The sequence below is a fragment of the Mobula hypostoma genome, chromosome 3 (assembly GCF_963921235.1).
Source record: "Mobula hypostoma chromosome 3, sMobHyp1.1, whole genome shotgun sequence".
Classification (NCBI taxonomy): domain Eukaryota; kingdom Metazoa; phylum Chordata; class Chondrichthyes; order Myliobatiformes; family Myliobatidae; genus Mobula; species Mobula hypostoma.
This window is the reverse complement of record NC_086099.1, coordinates 177,890,895-177,914,896: the sequence shown is the minus strand read 5'-3', so window position 1 is coordinate 177,914,896 and position 24,002 is coordinate 177,890,895. Positions and strand designations below refer to the sequence as shown.

The 24,002-nt window shown below is 38.2% G+C and overlaps 2 protein-coding genes across 14 annotated transcripts in view; one reads left to right on the top strand and one right to left on the bottom strand.

Moving 5' to 3' along the window:
• gtpbp10 (GTP-binding protein 10 (putative)) overlaps nt 1-7,428 on the top strand; it is a 66,248-nt gene extending 58,820 nt beyond the window's left edge. For 3 of the 5 annotated variants that reach the window (XM_063044169.1, XM_063044170.1, XM_063044171.1), the window contains one exon: nt 955-7,428. In XM_063044169.1, the coding sequence (XP_062900239.1) occupies nt 955-1,157 (203 nt within the window). In that variant the 3' untranslated portion in view covers nt 1,158-7,428. The remainder of the gene's footprint in view (nt 1-954) is intronic. The other 2 variants (XM_063044172.1, XM_063044173.1) reach the window with 1 other exon arrangement.
• adam22 (ADAM metallopeptidase domain 22) overlaps nt 7,131-24,002 on the bottom strand; it is a 356,035-nt gene continuing 339,163 nt past the window's right edge. For all 9 annotated transcript variants that reach the window (XM_063044159.1, XM_063044161.1, XM_063044160.1 and 6 more), the window contains 2 exons: nt 8,127-8,250; nt 7,131-7,458 (listed from right to left, as the gene is read on the bottom strand). In XM_063044159.1, coding sequence (XP_062900229.1) covers nt 7,438-7,458; nt 8,127-8,250 — 145 coding nt within the window. In that variant the 3' untranslated portion in view covers nt 7,131-7,437. The remainder of the gene's footprint in view (nt 7,459-8,126; nt 8,251-24,002) is intronic.

The window sequence follows — 24,002 nt, the reverse complement described above, 5'->3', positions numbered from 1 at the left end:
GACAAGTTGAGTTAAATAACATAGGAGTTATGGAGTGAACACTGAAAGGTTATTTGCATTGCCGCCAGGTCCAGGTCTAAGTTCTAAGCAGTACCAACTAAAATGGCATTCAGAGTTCTCCTTTTGATTTGTCACCAACCATTTACCCCTTTCAAAGTGGAGCTGGTCTTAGAACTGGAATAACAAGGACGACAACCGTTAATGCTTTATTCATTTCAGGCAGAGCCAATCAAAATCCAGCCTGGTATCTTTAAAAACTTTTCTCTATTTGAGATTGTGAAAGTATTTTGCGTACAGGAACTGTTCTAGCAGCCTGAGTTTTCTCAAAAACAGCTAACAATTCTGTATCTTTTTTTTTAAACCACAGATTTTACTGTATATACCCATGATGTCATCTTACCTCATAGAACCAAAACATTCTGGGCCAAAGAGCCAGTTCCTAAGCTGCATTCTATGTAAATTAGACAATGTAATAGAGTTGACATATTTACTAAAATGGCAGTTTTTAATCAGCTGTACCAGAAAACTTGTGACCTGTTTTTGAGAAGCAATTGATGACTTTTCATAATCTATTTATTCATTAATTAATATTGAGTTTTATTTTTAAATAGGCAGTTTTCCATTTTAGATCAGATACATCTATTGTACTAAATACTTTCCAACTACCTTGTGAATTTCAGTATTAGTGCATGAGTCATTAGTCAAAATGCACATTAGAAACAGCTGATAATCATGTCAATGTACATTGCTTAAAAATGCATAGTTAAACCTTAAGCAGCAAGCCAACCTAAAATGTAAATAGTCAAGAAGTTTTCCATTTAATTTTGTAATAGATTTTTATTACAATTTGAAATAGTTTTTTTATTTCAAATTCTGTCATCATTAAATTTCTTGGTTAAAAATGCAGTGCATTATGTTATCTTCTATCTTGATGTACATTTTATTTCTTTGTAGATTTCTATCACTTAATTCCAGAAGAAATGGTCCCCATGAGACAAATCCAGTTTAAACACATAATCCCAATCTCTTCATTAACTGGATATGGAATTGAAGAATTGAAAAACTGTATTCGAAAATCATTAGACGATCAGGATGACCTAGAAAATGAACATTATAGGCTTGAAAAGCTGCAGAATTTACGCTTAAACACTCCCTGAAAGTAATTAGAACATTCAAAGCTGTTGATTATTGGAGATGAGTCTTCAAGGAAACTATTGATTATATTCATGATTAAAAGATGCAAGACCTTAATATGACTTCAAGTGCTCAGATTTTGCTTGTGTGGAACGGATTTATGAAAGACAAAGTGGTGGGACTGGTTGCAAGGTAAAGAAGGCCATCCTCAGTAAAGCTGCGGATATTGTCACATTAAGATTTTCACGTAATTATGCAGTACACAAGATTGCCATTTGGCCCATCATCATTGTGCTGCCTCTTTTAAAGAACACACAAGTCATGCTAATATCCTAACTGCTTATCACCTTTTGCTCAATTATATATTACACATTAGGTAATGGTAGGGGAAGAGAGGGAAGGATGTTACTGTTGGTTTAAAACCAGAACAGTTTAATTCAACTAACTGCAAGTTTTATAGCATATCAGAAATGCTAATTTATTGCCTGGGATTGTTATGTTGATTCTTGACTTACAACAGAAGTTCATGACAAGTGGTGCAATGTTTGCTTCCTTTGGAAATGAAGAGAAGTGAATGCTGATGAAGAAGCCATAGATAGTCAACAGAAGAGCCGTGTGTGATGATCTAAACTCGAGGTTTATCTGCCTTTACATGTTCATGAGCCAGTAACTTGAGAAGTATTCAAATGTTCAAGATGCAGCATTGTGTGTACTTAACCAAGAGGTTGCAGGAAGAAGTGGGTGTTGAGAACATCTCATTTGATGAAGCAGCTTGGCAAATCAGCCTGTCGGATTAAATCATCTTATGATCAGTGATGGAGGGAATGCTCTCCGTTCATTTGATTCATGTATAGACCAATGTTATAGACCACATTCAGGCCCTATACTTCATTCCACTCAGAATTCTGGAAATTATATCTATTGCCTTTTCTTCCTCCTGAATTGTGATTGTTGAATCACAAGGGTCGTAAAACTTGTTTGACTAGTGCATTTTCAAATGCTTCAAAAATCAAAGGCAAAATAGCAAAATATCTATGTGACCTACCTAACCTTTTTTCTCTTTCTTTCTGGACACTTTTATATGGTGTTCCCACAGTAATTTCAGCAGAGATAATGCGTGCATTCCACTGATTACTTGAGTAGTGAAGTTTGTGTGGACCTTTAGTCCTGATTCTTGTGCTGCCGTGGCTTTGGCAAATTCTTCTAATCTTCATGGCTACTACGGTACTGTAGAGAATACTAAATGTTTCACTCCAAATGTTTCAACAACATTAATAAATGTCCTCTTTTACATTCTGCTTGTCTGACCAGGAGGATTAAACAAAAGCATCATAGCCTAAACCAGAGTACAAGGCAGTGACAGGAAAAACAGGAATGTTTCTATTAATCATTACTAAAATAGTTGATGACAAACCTTATTGCAAATTAAAGATCTTTTGCAGAATTTACAGTTTGGAATGTAAAAAATTCCATTCTGGAGGTGATAGGATCATTAACATGTAATATACCAGATTCCAGGTTAAACAGAAGTAGTTTTTTATTAAGTTACTATATTACAATAGTATAGTTTGAGAAAAGCATTAATCTAAAATGTTGCTTTATATACAACAGCACAATAAAATCCATGGTCGGTAGAAGCTTAAGACTCAGCCAAGGAAAATTAGCTTTTCTAGATCATCACATTGCCAGCAAGTAATATACAAGTTCATAACTTGAATTAATTTCTATAACTGTTCCATGAAAGTATACAGAATGGGTGTAAAACTGCTCGAATGATGCAGAAATGGGAATGGCAACTATTTTATAAAGTTGCCAAGACTCTTCCATTCAATTACATTTTATAGCCAGCCTATTACAGTTGCATCCATAGCACTATAGTCTAAGACAAATATTAAAATTGATCTTGTTTTTAAAATGGCATTTCATAAAAAATCATATGGTGACATGACATTTCGTTGGCATGCAGTTGATGTGGCAAATAGCAAACAATATTTTGCAATTATGCTGCTGTGGAATAAAGAGGAGTTCAGAATGGCTGAAAGCATGAGGTACAATTTAACATGCGCTTCCAATATGCTGTGAGAATTAAGTATTCAATGGAATCTTTAAACCATTCTAATTGTTTCACAGAAATATTCTTTGTATGTTATTTTAATATCTATGGAGCTAACTGTATGTATACATACATACATCACATTTGATTACAGTGATACATTACAAGTTAGCTGGTCATTTCTTAATGAAAGTGGAGATGCACTTTTCAGCCTACAAACTGAACCATTGTAGAGGTCCAAGAAATAATTTGACAAATGGTAATGAAAATGCTACAAAATAATATGTAGCCACATTTTGTATGGTTATAATGAAATTTAATGTTGAAATCAATTCTTTATAAAAAATCATGTGAGATGTACACACCTTAGAACCACACCTATTATTAACGGTAATCTTACTGCCCATAAATTAAATTATGAAGCATTTTACCTAAATTCTTTAAACCAGGCTAAACTCATTGGTGAAAATGAAGAGATGGTAGGATATTTTCTAAAACAAGGAAAACTTTCTAAACCACTCTTTGACATGGATAATTCTAACACTTAGAAGCATAACATTGGAAAGCATAAAAATATTTAATAATATCTGAGTTACTTACTCAGTGGAGCTGTTTAAATTTCACTATTAAATCTTCATCTCATTGATCCACATGAATCAGATATCCCACCATACTTTGACTAAATACCCAATTCATGTGCATTGATGATGTGAAGATTCAGCAGTGAAGCAGTTTTGGGCAATTGTTATTTTACTGTTGGAAAGAGATTTGACTTTGGGTACTAGCCTTAAATGTTTATGACTTTTGGCTGCCAATTGTACTCATTTTGTCATAATTTTCAATGGAATTGTGTGTCCAGGATTGAGTACACAGCCAAGTCTCAAGTGTGAGCACCCAGAGGCAAATTTCTTCTATCCTTTACAAAAATTTTGAGAATGTTAAATGTAATCATTTCATTGTAAGCTGCAGAGAAAAAAGAGAATTCACGGTATCTTAACATTACTGTAGACAATTTGGGCATTTTGATCTGCTCATGACAAACAAATTGATTCAAGAAATAAAGATTTTCAGATTATGACACAATTTGAATTATACAAAGGCACTTAGATTTAAATGCTGTTACTCAAGATAATGAAGCCCCCATGTCTATAGACTGGTTTTCTACAATGTAATCAAGAAGCACCTGAAATTCTATCTGGAGTTCCACTTTTCTCCCACCATGTCTTGCGAGACTGGACAAATACAGGAAAATGTAAGTTATAGTTTGCAACCAACTGACCTTTACAACATAAACAATTGTAAGGAGTTGAGTTGGATTGTGGCTGTCCAGTGAAACCTTAGGCATATTTATTCTAGAGGGCACACTATATGTAATCATAGTGTCACTGCTGGATTGCGACCTGAGAAATTTTGAAAAGTGTTTCACAATTTACAGATTTAAATACATAGCTTCACATTTGAAATGACAATAATTTGATTGAGATAGGCAGGTGATTTTGCATGTTGGGAATTATACATACATTTAACTGGTTCAAAAATGTTGAAAAAGCCATATTGGACTTTAGTGCAGGGAAATGTCCTCAAGTTGCTTCAGAATCATTAGGATAATGAATGTCAAAGCAAAGCTAGGAAGGCAAACGTTGTGTATGGACATCTGATGACGGTGTTAATGGTGGGATGAAGTTAATGAACAATGGACTGACATTTATTTTAGAGGAACAAAGACATTTGGGCATTGAAGATTAGAAGGATGGAGAGATGGGATTGGTGGTTAGCATTGGAGAAGATTGAAAGTTAAATAGACTTTCGCCATTGGATAAAACACAGATGGGAATTTTAATTTTGGATTTTGAAGGCCAACATAGATCAGCAAAGACAGAACAGCATCTGAGAGGGATTTGGTGCAGCATTGTTTTACCACCAGTTTTGTGTGTGTTTATGTTTCAGAAGGAAATAGAAAGGAGCCTAGGGAAACAAGTACTGAAGGCCACGTCTAGAATTTTGAAAGACAGCAAACGTGTTCAAATCCTTTGTTATTCTTAAAAGTAACCTAACAAAAGAAAAAAAACACATTTATAAATGATTATAAACTAGATACAAGCATAATCAGTTTTTGAGATTGTTCAAGATAAACCTTTCATTATCATCAAACCAGATTGTAGAGGGGCATGCTGGGTACAGCCATGTACCTAAAAATGCAGTGCCAAGCTGCTAAAGCTCCCAATACAGAATTACATGCATGCTAAACAGTAAAGACAGCATGCAACAGACAGAACTAGGTGATCACCCAATCAGATCTAAGTTCAACTGACCTCATACATCTTGTAAACTTTGATTGACAGTAGCTTAGAGGAGGCTCCAGGAATGTTCCTAGTCTCAACAATGATGGTGCTCCTGGCAAGTGAGTGCTAAAAGCTGATGCATGTACAATATGTTCAGCCAGAAATTCCAAGTGGGTGATCCATCTTAAGTCTTTCTCATGAGACAGCCATCATCATAGAATCAATCTAATTCACTCCATATTATCAAGAAATGGCTATTGCAAGCCTGTGAGACAGTTCAATATCTCAGCTGTAGTTCAGAATTAGTTATTCTTATAGCCATGCTGTCATAGTACAAATTAGGTGCCTACCTAACAACATAGAAAATTGTCCAGGTATGCCCTGTCCTCAAAAAAAGCTGGACAGATCCAATTGAAACCCATTCTATTTACTCTCAGACATCAGCATATGGAAGGAAGGAGCCATTGTCAGTGCTTTAAGCGGCACTTACCTACTCACCACTATCTAGTTAAGGCTTCACTAGGATCACTCTTGGTCCAAATGTGGACCAAAAATCTCAATTGCTGATAAATATTTTCCTCCAGCTGTTATACAGGTGAACTGTTAGCATGTCTGCCTAATGCATTTTTTTAAACATAATTCCTCTTGTGTTTGAAACAAATAGACATTTTTGTATTTTGGTGAGGATGGCTTATTTAGTGAGTGACACAACGTTAATTATATTTAACTGCGACTGAAAGTTTTCATATATAAATACGGAACTATGTTTTATAATGTATAAAGTTGTTACACCCAAGCACTTCCTTATCTGCAGATGCTGGAAATACAAAATAAAAGTGGAAAATGCTGCACATACTCAGCAGGTCAACTAGTATTTGTGAAAAGAGAAATAGTTATTTTTTAGGCACATGAGTCTTCATCAGAATTGGAAAAATGGAAAGAAAAACACATTGTAAGTTAGGAGGAGGAGTAGTGGAGAGAAGAAAGGGAAACTGTGCGATAGGGTGGAAACTCATTCTCTCCGCTCCTACACCTTAAACACAGTTTTTTCACTTCTGTCTAGTTCTAGTGAAAGCTTATCAACTGAAATGGCTAGCTCTGTTCCTCTTATCATAAATGCTGCCTGACCTGCAAAGTACCTCCAACAGTTTTTCCCCCATTAAATTATCAGCTTTCTTCTTCATCTATGGTGTAATGAAGATTCAATAATTTACATGAAAACACCAAATCTATCAATATTAAGTCTGACATGACCATGTTTTGATTTGTAGGGCAAGCAACAATTGCCTGATGTTGTCAGGTAATGTGAAAAACACTGTACATATTTACAAAATACTCTCTGAGCAAGCATTTCTGCAAGTATCAAATATATGATTTTGATCTTCAATTGCATATTCCATTTCTTTAACACAATAACCCTTACAAATGCAATTATTTGTCCTGTTATGCAGCTCAATCCAAAGCAATTTTTTAGGGGGGAAAACATCTTTTTATGTCTATGCAAGTACAGTTTGTTCTACTGACTACTAGAACAAAAGGGATCCGTGCACAGTATTATTCAATGCAGTGAATGTGTACTCAGGAGCTTTCAACTGAGCCTCGCTGAAAAATGGGCTCTCAATCTTCTTCCAGAGGACTAAGCACCATAACATACGCAAATACATGATAGAGCTTTTTTATTGTCTTTTTTTCCAGGAAGAGTTCCTGTTCCCAGATCATTGTTTCAGTGCATTATTTTACACAAGAATGCTGACTCTTCATAGAACATTGTTTTATTACTGGTGAGCCAAAGTCTATTATTTTATATTTAGAAGCCCTGGTTTTTGAAGTTAGCAGAGGGAGTTTATACTCCTTTCGAAAGTCTCATTGGTGGTCTGGAAATTCATTCATTAGAGACATCAGTGTAAGGCTGCCCCTTTATAAAACTGGAAAGAAATCTTTAGTTGTTCAGATCCACTGAATGGCAACCTAAATGGAGGTCTCCCAGAGCTGTGGAAAAAAAGAGAAGGAATATAGGATTTATAAATCAACTAGAAACTATTAACCTTTTAAAAAAAAAAGATAAATACCTCTAATTCTTCTGATTTAACCATGGTTCATCTTTCAAAATCAACAAACATAATATTATTACTTAGCAACCTTGACAATGAACTCATTAATGTAAAATTTAATTTGTGCTTAAAAGCACAATTCCCCCACATTAAGATTAATATATTCTAACTGATTAAACTACCAACCAACATACCCTTGTGGCAGACAAGAGAAACCAAAGCAGCTGGGGGAAAGCGACATAATCACAGGATGAACATGCACAATTTACACATACAGTACTGGAGATCAGAACTGAAGAAGGGCCATTGAAGTTGTGTGAAGCAGCATAACTTATTGTTTGATTGTTGCATCCAAATGATCTATCTAATATTTTGTATAAGGCGAAGATTTGTTGTAATTTGATCAGTTCATAGCCTTACTATTTCTCTTAACTATTTAGGCAAAATGTTGACACTCAAGCACGAAATTAAACCATTTATACAAAGCTTCATGGTGCTGGCCATAAGATATTGCAGTATGGCAAACTAAAGGACCAAATGGTAATGTACTTAAGACAAAATCTTAATGAAATTGTTTGCACTTTCAACCTCTTCAAATATACTCACCCGTGCACTTTGTCGACTTGCCTTTCCCTCCTCATCAGGAAGAGGTGGCATCGGGTATGGGCACTTCCTACTAGAAGCAATTGATCCATTGGATGAAGAATGCGACTTAGATGGAGACAATGTCCTAAGAAGAAAAACCAAAAATCAACACAGCCTATGGCATCTTAGATTACTGACAGCCAGAGTACTAAATCTGTATCAGTGCTGGTATGGTTTAGTCAAGGACATCCAGTATATTATTTGGAATAATTTGCAATGAGCCACTTCTTGTTTTCATTCGGCAATGATTCAAATAAATAGTGAAATCCCAAGACAACATGGTGACACAACTCTTTGTGTTACCCATATGTGTTGCTGGTATCCTACGGCACTGGAGGATGCAATTTAGGCTGCTGATTTACTTGTGAGAATTTCTATTTTTGTTTTTCTTATAAGGAAATTATAAAATGGAGACAAGATGTATCCCACTAAATGAGTTAATTATCAGGCCAGTCCCATATAACAGTAAACAGGTAACCCAATTGGTAAAAGCTTGAGAATAAACTGCCTTCAAGCTTCAGCAGTGGTCTGTGGCAGGAGAATAAAGAAGAATTATTACAGACCAGGCTGGTACATCATAGTACAGGCTGATCGCTAAACATTTTACATTCATATAAAGGTATTACAAGTGTGGTTAGGGGGATTGGGGTGGAGGTCGGAAGGTGGAAACAAAATCATTGTGCTTACATGCAACTGGCAAAGGCCAATCTGTTATTTATAAAATTAAGACAAGATTTTTGCCAACTGGAAAGTTAGTCAAGCAAACAGCAAACATTAGTGTCACAAACTCTGCAGGCAAGCAAGACAATGGAAACAATGCAAAATAAAATGTTATAAAAGAAAACTATAAAGCACCAGGTTTGGAAAGGTAATGCTTGGTGATTCATTGTTTGAAAACCATTAATTAAACTGGATATATGGTGATAGAAATTGGGAAATAGTATGCAATAGTATATAACCAAAGGTAATTTGTAATATTAACTCAATTTAAGATATAGTTTACTAACTTCTTATGCTTCCGTGTACATCTCCAATCAGGATCTGTAGACTTCTTTGCTGCTTCTTGTCTTGAACACCCACAACAGCAACCTGGAGTTACCCAGCACTTTTAATGTGACAAAATATCCTAAAAGTGCTTGGTAGAAGCATCAGCAAACTTTGATGCTAAGCCACATAGGGAGATTATCAAAAGCCTAGTCCTTAATACTCACTTAAACAGAGGAGTAGGAATAAAAGAATAGAGGTACAGAAATTGGCGAAACTTGTCCAGGCTGACTTCTGTGTACTCATCCCATTTCCCTGCAATTAGGACTGGGTTCTTCTATTCCTTTCCAAGAATTTGTCTAAATGCATTTTAAATGTTGTAATGTATCTGCCTTTACCACTTCCTCTGGCAAATCATTCCATATAGATGTACAATATTCTGGAGATCTCTGCCACTTACTAACCAAAATGCAATACTTTTTGCTTTTCTTCCCGATTACATTCCATCTGCCATTCCTACTCCACTTTCCAACTTATCTATGTCCCTCTTTATCATTTTACAGCCATCTTCCCTATCTACTACTTCATCAATTTTTGGGTCGTCAGCAAACTTACTAATCAGTCATCCTAGATTCACACATATATGTAAAACAAACAACAAAGGTCTTAGCACCAATCCCAGTGATATAACACGGGTTGGAATTTCCAATCATAAAAAAAAACACCCCTTAACCACTATCTCCTGTCTCATATCACCAAGCCAATTTTGCGTCTAGTTTACTAACATACCTTGTATCCAATGTACGCTAACTTTCCTGGCCTGTCTACTCTGCAGGATTTTATCAAATGTCTTGCTAAAGCCCATGTAAACCATATCCACTACCCTGCCTTCAATATTTTTAGTTACTTTCTTCAAATACTGAAGACATGAGAAAGCATTTCACTGAATGATTCCTTCAAATCAATCTCTGCTTTTTGAAGTGGAAATAAATTGTGACCTTTGAACTTTTTTCCAAATAATTTCCCTACTATTACTGTAAAGCACACTACATTGTAGTTACTTACCTATCCTTACTGTCCTTTTTTTTCATAAAGGGAACAAAATTAGGTTATCTGGTACCTTAGTGGGGTATAACAAAGATGCAAAAATTTCCATGAGAACCCCAGCTATTTCCTTCCTTGCTTGCTTCCCACAACATCATGGGATTGATCCTTTCAGACCCCCGGAATTTATTTATAATCTGTGCGAACTCTCTAACAACCTCCTTCCTGAATCAGGGATATTCTGGAACATCAGCATAACTCTGCATTAACTTTCCATCCTACTTGCTCATGAATACTGATGAGAAATATTCCTTTCAGGATCCAACTCATATCCCCTAGCTCCTCATATTTAATTTCCTTTTTGATCCCTGAAGAAACCTTCTTTTTCTCTAGCTACCCTTTTCTTCTAATATAGAGTCATAAAAAAATACAGCACAGGAACAGACCCTTCAGCCCATCTAGACTGTGCCAAACCATTTAAAATGCCTAGTCCCATAGACCTGTACCTGGACGATAGCCTTTCATACTCTTACCATCCATGTAAAAGTAAACTTCTCATAAACATTGAAATCGAGTTCGCATGCACCACTTGCACTGGCAGCTTGTTCCATACTGTCACGACCCTCTGAATGAAGTTTCCCCTCATGTTCCCCTTAAATCTTTCACCTTTCACCCTTAACCCATGGCCTCCAGTTGGAGTCCTACCCAATCTCAGGCTTTTTCCACTGAGATTGGATGGGACTACAACTGTCTACGCCCCTCATAATTTTGTGTACCTCTATCAAGTCTCCCCTCAATATTCTACATTCTATGGAATACAGTCCTATCCTATCCAATCTTTCCTTTTAAGGTAAGGGAAACAGGTAGGGTAGTTATGGAAACTGTGATGATTAAAGAAGAGGAAGTACTGGTGTTTTAAGGAATATAAAAGTGGATAAGTCTCTGGGTCCTGACAGGATTTTCCCTAGGACCTTGAGGGAAGTTAGTGTGGAAAAAGCAGGGGCTCTGACAGAAATATTTCAAATGTCATTAGAAACGGGGATAGTGCCGGAGGATTGGTGTATTGCTCATGTTGTTCCATTGTTTAAAAAGGGTTCTAAGAGTAAACCTAGCAATTATCAGCCTGTGAGTTTGACATCAGTGGTGGATAAATTGATGGAAAGTATTCTTAGAGATGGTATGTATAATTATCTGGATAGACAGGGTCTGATTAGGAACAGTCAACATGGATTTGTGCGTGGAAGGTCATGTTTGACAAGTCTTATTGAATGTTTTGAAGAGGTTACTAGGAAAGTTGATGAGGGTAAAGTGGTGGATGTTGTCTATATGGACTTCGGTAAGGCCTTTGACAAGGTTCCACACGGAAGGTTAGTTAGGAAGGTTCAATCGTTAGGTATTAATATTGAAGTAGTAAAATGGATTCAGCAGTGGCTGGATGGGAGACGCCAGAGAGTGGTGGTGGATAACTGTTTGTCAGATTGGAGGCTGGTGACTAGTGGTGTGCCTCAGGGATCTGTATTGGGTCCAATGTTATTTGTCATATATATTAATGATCAGGATGATGGGGTGGTAAATTGGATTAGTAAGTATGCAGATGATACTAAGGTAGGTGGAGTGGTGGATAATGAAGTAGGTTTTCAAAGCTTGCAGAGAGATTTAGGCCAGTTAGAAGAGTGGGCTGAAAGATGGCAGATGGAGTTTAATGCTGATAAGTGTGAGGTGCTACATTTTGGTAGGACTAATCAAAATAGGACATGCATGGTAAATAGTAGAGCATTGAAGAATGTAGTTGAACAGATTGTTCTTGGAATAATGGTGCATAGTTCCCTGAAGGTGGAATCTCATGTGGATAGGGTGGTGAAGAAAGCTTTTGGTATGCTGGCCTTTATAAATCAGTGCATTGAGTATAGGAGTTGGGATGTAATGTTGAAATTTTACAAGGCATTGGTAAGGCCAAATTTGGAGTATTGTGTACAGTTCTGGTCACTGAATTATAGAAAAAATGTCAATGAAATTGAGAGAGTACAGAGAAGATTTACTAGAATGTTAACTGGGTTTCATCTCCTAAGTTACAGAGGAAGGTTGAACAAGCTGCATTCTTTGGGGCGTAGAAGGTTGAGGGGGGACTTGATAGAGGTATTTAAAATTATGAGGGGGATAGATAGAGTTGATGTGGATAGACTTTTTGCATTGAGAGTGGGGGAGATTCAGACAAGAGGACATGAGTTGAGAGTTAACACTCACAATACGCTGGAGGAACTCAGCAGATTGGGCAGCATCCGTGGGAAACATCGACCGATCTTTTCCACGGATGCTGCCCGACCTGCTGAGTTCCTCCAGCGTGTTGTGAGTGTTGCTTTGACCCAGCATCTGCAGATTATTTTGTGTTTATGAGTTGAGAGTTAAAGGGCAAAAGTTTGAGGGTACCATGAGGGGGAACTTCTTTACTCAGATAGTGGTAGCTTGTGGAACAAGCTTCCAGCAGAAGTGGTTGAGGCAGGTTCGATGTCGTCATTTAAAGTTAAATTGGATAGCTATATGGACAGGAAAGGAATGGAGTGTTATGGGCTGAGTGCAGGTTGGTGGGACTAGGTGCGAGTAAGCGTTCGGCACAGACTACAAGGGCCGAGATGGCCTGTTTCCGTGCTGTAATTGTTATGTGGTTATATAACTCAGGTCCTCCAGTCCTGCAACATCTTGTAAATTTTCTCTGTACCCTTTTCAACCTTCTTTACAATTTTCCTACAGGTAGGTGATCAAAACTGCACACAATACTCCAAATTAGGCCTCACCAACTTCAACATAACATCCCATCTCCTGCACTCAAGACCTCGATTTATGAAGGCCAATGTACTTCTATAATGTTTTGGAATGTTCCTTAATCCTGCTTGCCAGAACCATTTCATGTCCTCTTTTTTGCCCTCCTAATTTCTTCCTCAAGTCTTCTCTTAAATACCTGTACCTCACATATGCTTCCTATTTCTGAGCAAACCTTCAGTTCTCTTTGTTAACTAATTTTTCTTAGTTTTACCAATTTTGATTCTTACCCTTAAAGGGAGATGTTGACTCTGAGCTCTTACCATCTCATCTTTAAAATGCCTCCACCTTACTGGATTCTGTTTTGCTCTTTGGCAGCTGTTTCAAATCTATCTTCACCAAGTCCTGCCTTATACCATTGAAATCAGCTCTGCCCACAATTTAAGTCAAGGGACAACCTTATCTTTTTACATGATTACCTTGAAACTTAATGAACTATGGTCACTTTTTCTAAAAGGTTCCTCCAAAGCCACTTCCATCATTTTAACATTGTCATTCCAAGTACAGCCTCTTCCTAATGGAAAAGCATTTCAGAGATTTCATTTTACTTAAGCACCTTCTATGGCCCTCTGTTTGTCAAGGTCAACCACAGATGTTGTGTCCTAGCTGAAGTCAATTCGTAACCCAGGGCAGTATGATATGGAGGGCAAGCTGTTGCCCATGCAACAGGTTCCCCTCCTTCATGCAGCTGATGAATCCAAAGGAACTGCAAAGACCAATACAGCTTCACACCAGTGGCATTGCAGTTTCCGGTCAGAATTCAACTCAATGTAGGACTATTTTAGGGACTACAGTTCCAGATGTTGCCTTAGAATTTATTCCCAAAGCCTTCCTCATGAATGGGTGTAGCTGCAGGGCAGCGAAGGTTTGAGAAGAAGGATTTCTTCTCCTAGTTGAACTGCCAACCATGGCTGACAAGCCTCATCTGCCAGGTTTTTAGGTGTCCAAAACCTGTGTGCCCCTTCTCTTATCAGTAGAAATGGTTCCGCTGGGTTTCGTAGCTAAGCAACATGTAAAGGCAAGAAGTTGGACATGGTTGTCAGAGACTATTTGAGACGTATGCCATTGGGAGTATTTAATAGGGATTGGAAGCTTATCCCCACTACCCACCCCAGCTAATGACAACCTTAAGGAATCTTACACTCAGGGAATCCAAGTCCATATTGGGAAATTTAAAAAATCTCCTTTTTATGATTTTCAGCACTACAGAAAGCTTTAGATAATGAATTCCAGACACTAACATGAAGATATGGTCACTAATATTTCATTATCTTAATCAGAAGTCCAGAATTAGATCTATGTCGATACTTCAGAAGGTTGTATGGCTAGAGAAGCTTCTCTCTGCTTTTTCCTCACACCTCATGCCCAGAACTCATCTGGGTCAGGAACCCATCTCCTTTCTATTCTCACCAAACTGCTTACCACTCACCTTCCTTTCTTGGACACAACATTAGTGATATTGTTAATGGTTCTCTTTCACTGGAATTTTTCCTGGAAATCCAGGTTTGAATTCCTGAATTAGGTATCTGCCACACCACTACTGCAAAATTGAAAGCTGTGCTTACTGATCTGTGCCTCAACTTTATTGACTTGTCTTTCCCCCACATCCATCGCCCAAGATATAAAGTTTAAAAAGTAACCTGTTTTTGACAAAAGACTATACCAAATATCTAGCATTTGCTGATGTAGAAATGCTCCCTAACTTTACTGCAGGACTTGGATTTAAATTTTAGAATACACCCCCTTGACTTGGACTCCTCAACAGTGGAAATAATTTATGACCTCAAGATCACTTCAGAACATAAGAGGTTCTTTTTTCTATCCTCTGTACTCCAGTCCTCCTGATGCCTTTTTGATTATTTTCCATACCCATCCATGAATTTTTAATAAAGTGCCTGGATCTCCAAAACTCTGCAAGCTCACGGGTCTTCTGTAATATCACCAATTTCCCCACTGCCGTGGAAACCCTCAGCCATCATCTGTGGTTGTGAATGTTTCAGTATCCAAGGTGACTTCCTGTGCTCTACTCCCAAAGTCATCTAAAACTCACGTCCTAACATGCCACATCTGATTTAAGCTCCTACGGCCACTGTAGATGTTCACTTAAACTGGATCCTGGTTGAGCACCAACTTCATTTCAGAATTCTCCTTTTTGTTTTCAAATCCATCCTTGGTTTTTAGCCCCATTCTCTTGTAATTTCCTCCAATTGTACACCTGCTTTTTGAGTATCCCTGAATTTAATTGCTCTACCATTGGTAGTAGATAGTAGCCCATCACCAAACTTCTTTGCCTCCTTTTTCTTGCCAAAGATGTTCTCAAAACATCTTTGTGTCAATAATACATGCTCTTTTGCCTTTTTCTTAAATTATGTGATACAGGTACAAGTTTTTAATGTTTCCATTAGTTCCCACCAACAAATCCCCCTCCCTTCCTTAGGACAGCAGCTAAAACGCTGTTCTTTTCGTTGTTGCCAGCTTTTTAATGGTTGAAACGATATTCAGTAAAGAGATAGAGACAGAAAATGATTGAAGTGTTTAGCAGGTCAGTTGGCATCTGTGTAAACAAAATCCCAACTTACGGTCAGTGAAATTTCATCAGAATAAATGCAAAATTAGTGATTAATGCTGGTGAGATTTCATCAAATATTTCTCTATCTACTGATGCTGACCATTTTCAGCATTTTCTAATTTCAATCATATGCATTATGTTAATATGGTATTCATTGAAAGGAACCTGCTTTTAATTCACCTCATCACTAATTGTGGAAAAAGGAATGATCCACATTGCAACAAAGGCCGACCTGCCTCACTCACCTCTACTTCCATTCTCCATGAGCAAGAAAAGGTAAAAATAATTACGTCAACTCTGCCAACTTCTATTTCACTTCAAAAGTCAGGATTGATTGTATTGCCGAAAAAAAATCTTTGTGTCACTTATTATTCACTGTTAAGATCAGCCTTGATCCTCTACCTGGAGACTGGCATTTGCTTCTCTAACAGCTCAGTATTGCATGTCTATATCAAAGGATACACAAAGCTGTTCACACTAGCATAAGGGAGAGATTGTGAAATAAAAATGATACTGTGGTATGTATTTTATTAGCCTAAGTATATAAATCAGTATTTAATAAAAGATTAGTAGGTTTAGGGTATAAAAGACAGTTCCACAACTGTTCAGAGCACACCATTATATTTTTGTTATGCACCTATGTGATATGACCATCACTGGTAGGGATATTAATTATGGATTATCACTAACTGCTTTCAGGAAGCCTTTTGGAATCACTGGGGTCTATGTGATGCACGTACTGTGAAAATATTGTTAGCTTTCTGATCTTGGCTTAGTGTTGATGAAGAAATAATGAAACATTTCCAAGCCAGGATGGTGGTTTAGAAGGAGTCTGGAAGACTGTGGTATCACCATTACTACTCTCTTCTTTCAGAATAGAATAAAACTATAGTAAATAATAGGGCTCTGAAAAATGCTGTAGAACACAGGGACCTCAGGGTACAACTACATAGTTCCCTGAAAGTAAAGGCACAGGTAGACAGAAAGATGAAGTAGACATTTGACACACTTGCCTTTATCAGTCAGGGCATCGAGTACAAGAGCTGGGACGTCATGCTACAAGATGTTGGAGAAACTGCACTTGGAATATTCTTTTCAGTTTTCATCACCTGGCTATAGGAAGAATGTCATTAAACTAGAAAGGCTGTATAAAAGATTCACAAGTATGTTACTGGCATTAGAGGGTTTAAGTTATAAAGACAGTGACAGATATTTTCCCTGGTGTCTAGGGGTTCAAGGAATGACCATATAAATGTTTATAAATTCAACGGGGGCATAGACAAGGTGAAGGGTCACAGTCTTTTTCCTGAGTCAAGGGAATCTAAAGCTTGAAGGCATAGGTTTAAGATAAAATGGGAAGATTTAAAAGAGATCCCATGGGCAACATTTTCCATACAGAAGGTGAAGAATATATAGGACAGGTTTCTAGAGGAAATGGTGGAGTTGGGTACAATTATGATGCTTAAAAGACCTTTAGATAAGCGCATGGATAGGAAATGTTTAGAATACAGACCAAATATGTGGAGGTAGAACTAGCTCAGGTAGATAGCTTGGTTGGCATGGACAAATTGGGCCGAAAGGCCTGGTTTTGTGCTTTGTAAGGCCATGAATCTATGTTAGAAACAAGAGTTGCAGAAAAACATGCAATACTTTGATTCTGATACACTGTTCAATAAAATTATTGCTCATCTTCTGTTCCAACATACCTTCTTATCAAAATGTCTCAGTCTCAGTCTTGAACCTACTGAATGACCAAACAGTCACTTATCTTTGACTGAATAGATTTCACTTCAGATCTGTCTAAAATGCTCAACCCCTCATTCCAATGAGTAACCTCTTGCTACAGAATTCATCATCAGCGAAAACAAACCTTCTAGTATCTACTCTGTCACACGAGGAAATCTGCAGATGCTGGAATTTCAAGCAACACACATAAAAGTTGCTGGTGAACGCAGCAGGCCAGGCGGCATCTCTAGGAAGAGGTATAGTCAACGTTTTGGGCCGAGACCCTTCGTCTGGACTAACTGAAGGAAGAGCCAGTAAGAGATTTGAAAGTGGGAGGGGGAGGGGGAGATCCGAAATGATAGGAGAAGACAGGAGGAGGAGGGATGGAGCCAAGAGCTGGACAGTTGATTAGCAAAAGGGATATGAGAGGATCATGGGACAGGAGGCCTAGGGAGAAAGAAAAGGGGGAGGGGGGAAGCCCAGAGGATGGGCAAGAGGTGTAGTTAGAGGGACAGAGGGAGAAAAAGGAGAGAGAGAGAGAAAGAATGGGTGTATATAAATAACGGATGGGGTATGAGGGGGAGGTGGAGCATTAGCGGAAGTTTGAGAAGTCAATGTTCATGCCATCAGGTTGGAGGCTACATCCCTCCCCCTCCTGTCTTCTCCTATCATTTTGGATCTCCTCCTCCCCCTCCCACTTTCAAATCCCTTACTAGCTCTTCTTTCAGTTAGTCCTGACGAAGGGTTTCAGCCCAAAACGTCGACTGTACCTCTTCCTTTCGATGCTGCCCAGCCTGCTGCATTCACCAGCAACTTTTATGTGTGTTGCTTGACTATCTACTCTGTAATTTTTTTTAATAGTTATAGTATTTAGAGTTATAAGCTGACCTATTTAATCTTGGTGGTGAAGGAATAATAATTTGAAACAAATTTAGTGGTTGTTTGGAAAAGGTGAATTGATTAGGGAAAGCAAACTTTGATTTGGTAAAGACAAGTCCTATTTGACAAACTTGAGGCAACAGCAAACACTGAGCAGAGAAATGGGATAAACATTGACTATGATGATTGTGAAATGCTATTTGATAAAATGCATATACTGTATATTTTCAATCAATATTTAAGCAATAAAATAAAAGAGACTAGCAATAATAGGTAGAAAATTGGCTAAGTGATAGGAAATACTTTTTTGACTGGAGGAAAATATACAGTGGAATTCCATAGTGTTGGTACTAGGATCACTAATTTTCTTAAAATGTAAACTGAATGACTTAGGCTTGTGTATGGAACAGTCTCCAAGTTTGAAGATGATACAAAATTGGAAATGTAGTGAAGATGACTAATAAACTAAGAAGTTACATTTCTATGGGAAGTACAAGAAGAGGTAATATGAAGTTATCAATCTTTTAAAGTTTCAGGAATATAGAGATCTGTGGGTATATGTGCATAAAACATTGGAAGTGGCTGTATCTATTAAGATAAATTAAGTTTAAAAAATGCAGGGGCATGAACTTTGTAAAGAAAAAGGCATATAATAGAACACACAGTTAATCTTTATAAAACACTACTTTGACCACAACTGGAACATTGCGTGTAGATCTGGGTACCGCATTTCAGGAAAGCTACAAAGGCTTTAATGATATCAAAGAGAAGGTTTACTGCATAAATTCGAGAGGCCAGGGTTCTGACTGAAGCAGAAAAATGGAGATCTCATATGGTTATTTAAAATTATAAAAGGATTTCAGAAAATAATATTCCTGAAAATTATGAATTATGTCATTAAAGGTTAGCCATTACTTACCTACCATTTTACCTTTTGATCTAGTTTCCTAAGCTAGCTAACTAACTTAGTATACAATGTATAGTTCTGTACACCATAACTCAGGAAGGATATGGTAACATCTGAAAAAAGTGCCAGAAGAGGTTCATCAGATTGTTGTCTGGAATAGAGGGCATTAGTTATAAGAAGAGATTTTATAGGCTGGGTTTATTTTCTACAAAAATGCATGACCATACACTTCCTGACAATGTATTCCATCTGCCGCTTCTTAGACCTTTCTTCTAATCTGCAGCCTCCCTGTTTCTTCAACACTACGCCCCTTCACCTATCTTCTTCTTATTGGCAAACTTGGCCACAAAGCCATCAATTTCATCATCCAAATCATTGATATACAATGTAAAAAGAAATAGTCCCAACATCGATCTCTATGGAATACCACTTGTCACTGGCAGCCAACCAGAAAAGGTTCTCTTTATTCCCACTCTTTGCCTCCAGTCATTCAGCCAATCCTCTAACCTTGCTAGTATCTTTCCTGTAATACCTTGGGCTCTTATCTTGATAAGCAGGCTCCTGTATGGCACCTTGTCAAAGATCTTCTGAAAATCCAAATACACAGATTCTCCTTTGTCTGTCCTGCTTGTTACTTCCTCAAATAATTACAAAAGATTTGTCAGGCAATTTTTGCCCTTAAGGAAATCATGATGACTTTGCCCTATTTTATCATGTGTCTCCAAGTACACAGAAACCTCATCCTTAACAATCAACTCCAACATCTTCCCAACCACTGAAGTCAGGCTAACTGGCCTATAATTTCCTTACTTCTGCAGCTCTCCCTTCTTGAAGTGTGGAGTCATATTTGGAATTTTCCTGTCCTCTGGAACCATTCCAGAATCTAGTGATTCTTGGAAGATCATTATTATTTACTCCACAATCTCTTCGGATACCTCCTTCAGAACCCTGGGGTGTAGTTCATCTGATCCAGGTGATTCATCTACCTTCAGACCTTTCAGTTCCCCAAGCACCATCTCCCTAGTAATAGCAACTGCACTGACTCCTGCCCCCGATACTCTCAAACCTCTAGCATACTGCTCGTGTCTTCCACAGTGAAGATTGATACTTACTCAATTTGTTTCCATTTCCTTGTCCCCCATTACGACCTCTCCAGTGTCATTTTCCAGCAGTTTGATATCTACTCTTGTCTCTCCTTCATGTTTTAGATATCTTCTTTGATGTTATTGGCTAACTTACCTTTATATTTCATCTTTTCCCTCCCTATGGCCTTTTTATTTGTATTCTGTTAGTTTTTAAAAGCTTCCTAATCCTCTAACTTCCCACTAATTTTTGCTATATTATATGCCATCTCTTTTTCTTTTATGTAGTCGTTATCTTCCCTTGTCAGCGGACACAATTCATTCTTTGGAATGAATCTATCCTAAGCCTTCTCGATTGCTCCCAGAATCTCCAGCCACTGCCATTCTGCCATCATCCCTGCTTGTATCCCTCTCCATTCGACTTTGGCCAGCTCCTCTTTCATGCCTCTATAATTCTCTTTACTCCACCGTAATACTGATACATCTGACTTTGGCTTCTCTCTCTCAAATAGCAGGGTAAATTTTATATTGTGATCACTGCCTCCTAAGGGTTCCTTTACCTTAAGCTCCCTAATCAAATCTATTTCAATATGCAACACCCAATCCAGAATAATTGATCCCCTAGTGGGCTCAACCACAAGCTGTTCTAAAAAGCCATCTCAAAGGCATTCTACAAATTCTCTTTCAGGATCTAGCAGAAACCTAGTTTTCCCAATCCATCTGCATATTGATAGTCCCCCAGGACTATCAAAACATTGAACTTTTGGCATGCATTTTCTATTTCCCATTGTAATTTGTACCCCATATCCTAGCTATTGTTTGGAGGCCTGTATATAACTCTCATCACGGTCTTCTTAATCTTGCATTTTCTTAACTCTACCCACAAAGATTCAACATCTTCCAATCCCATATCATCTCTTTCTAAGGATTTGATTTCGTTTTTTACCAACAAAGCCACGCCTCCCCTTCTGTCCACCTGCCTGTTCTTTTAATACAATATCTATCCTTGGATGTTAAGCTCCCAACTATAATCTTCTTTCAGCTGCAACTCAGTGATGCCCCAATGTCATACCTGCCAATCTTGAACTGTGCTACAAATCATCTAACTTATTCCTAATGTTCTGTGTATTCAAATATAACACCTTAATTTCTGTTTTTGATTTTGTCCCCGTGTTACACTGCAACTCATCTTACTGACTGCAATTTTGCCCTGTCATCTGCCTAACCTTCTTGATTGTCTCACTACACACTGCCTCTGCTTGTATACTAACTGCCCCATCTTCAGCCGTATCACTCCGGTTCCCATCCACCTCACCAAATTAATTTAAACCCATTGCAACAGTTCTAGCATAACAGTAGATAACAGATTGGTCTGTGGAGACTCATTGATAAATGAATAATTACAAAACCTTGCTATTAGTTCATGCTGTGATCTCCTGAATAATCAGGAGTGCAGGAGGGAATATTTCATTCTCAGAGTAGCATTGACAATGTTATGATCTAAAGGTTACATTGAGTTTAATTGCAGTATCATTGAAATGAAGGGTCTGCAAATTGCATGTGTGCTGCAAAATGATTCAATCAAATGTTTTGCTGTTTCATCCAACATTCTTATAGATTATGCCCTACCAATGCTACTCTGTAAATTATTTGTGGACCTAGATTAATAGATCTGAGGCATTATATTCTATTTTTGATGTTGACTAAGTTCTCAACAGTTTTGCTGTTTCAAAACAATAAACAGTTCTCAATATTGCATCTCAATTACTGCATAACTAGCTAACAACTTTTTTTTATTGTAAATGTTGAGATGGTCCTGTCAGCACTGCACTTTGTGCGGTGAAGAAAGCAACAGCAGGCCTCACTATTATGGATGGAAGAGGCAGAAGCGAGGTTTACTGGGCAGCCATTCCACGTATAGCTACAGTCAGCAATGCGTTACACTGCATGCACTGATTCATAATCTACACACTTAAATACTTAACACACAGCACGTGGAGAAAATAGACTGTGATTTACAGGTTTCCAGCTGTGAAATAGCTTTCCTGCCTTGAGACATATTAACACAGACTTGAAGATGTGTAAACATGTATCAATACTTAACCACTTTCTCATTTCTAGGTAGATTGAGTTTAGAATTGTTATTAATTCCATCCTAGTTTTAGCCTCAAAGGAGAACTTTAAATGCCTAATTCTAAACAAAATTTTCCTTGTGTTGAAGATGTAACTTGGCTTTGTTTGCCCTTGCCAATAGTTTTAAAGAATTTCCATAGTATTGCAAACTCTATTTGGTCACTTCAATGGATCATTGCAAACAACTTTGCCTCCTTTCTTCTTCTCTCTTTTTTAAGTAAGTAATCAATATAGCAGCAAGTGACCCCAGCTTAAAGGTGTTCCTAATAAATAACTTTGGAATTTAGGTCCACCATCCAAAGGACTTTCAGTAATATTCTGGAGGACAGCTGTCTTACATTGACTGATCCCAAGGAAACAAAGAAAGGAATAATCTAGGAGGGGAGCACAGAGGCACGGCTGGTAGCTTCACAGCCCCAGCCACCCAGGTCCACTCCCGATCTTGACTGTTGTCTGCGTAGAGCTTGACCATTCATCCTACGACAGAGTGGGTTTCCTCTGGATGCTCCAGTTTCCTCCCAGACTCCAAAGATGTGGGTTGATAGATTAATTGGCTACTGAAAATTATCCTTTGATATAGAATAGAATAGTACAGCACAGTACAGGCCCTTCGGCCCACAATGCTGTGCCGACCCTCAAACCCTGCCTCCCATATAACCCCCACCTTAAATTCCTCCATATACCTGTCTAGTAGTCTCTTAAACTTCACTAGTGTATCTGCCTCCACCACTGACTCAGGCAGTGCATTCCACGCACCAACCACTCTCTGAGTAAAAAACCTTCCTCTAATATCCCCCTTGAACTTCCCACCCCTTACCTTAAAGCCATGTCCCCTTGTATGAAGCAGTGGTGCCCTGGGGAAGAGGCACTGGCTATCCACTCTATCTATTCCTCTTAATATCTTGTATACCTCTATCATGTGTCCTCTCATCCTCCTTCTCTCCAAAGAGTAAAGCCGTAGCTCCCTTAATCTCTGATCATAATGCATACTCTCTAAGCCAGGCAGCATCCTGGTAAATCTCCTCTGTACCCTTTCCAATGCTTCCACATCCTTCCTATAGTGAGGTGACCAGAACTGGACACAGTACTCCAAGTGTGGCCTAACCAGAGTTTTATAGAGCTGCATCATTACATCGCGACTCTTAAACGCTATCCCTCGACTTATGAAAGCTAACACCCCATAAGCTTTCTTAACTACCCTATCCACCTGTGAGGCAACTTTCAGGGATCTGTGGACATGTACCCCTCTGCTCCTCCACACTACCAAGTATCCTGCCATTTACTTTGTACTCTGCCTTGGAGTTTGTCCTTCCAAAGTGTACCACCTCACACTTCTCCGGGTTGAACTCCATCTGCCACTTCTCAGCTCACTTCTGCATCCCATCAATATCTCTCTGCAATCTTTGACAGTCATCTACACTATCTACAACACCACCAACCTTTGTGTCATCTGCAAACTTGACAACCCACCCTTCTACCCCCACATCCAGGTCGTTAATAAAAATCACGAAAAGTAGAGGTCCCACAACAGATCCTTGTGGGACACCACTAGTCACAATCCTCCAATCTGAATGTACTCCCTCCACCACCACCCTCTGCCTTCTGCAGGCAAGCCAATTCTGAATCCACCTAGCCAAATTTCCCTGGATCCCATGCCTTCCAACTTTCTGAATAAGCCTACCATGTGGAACCTTGTC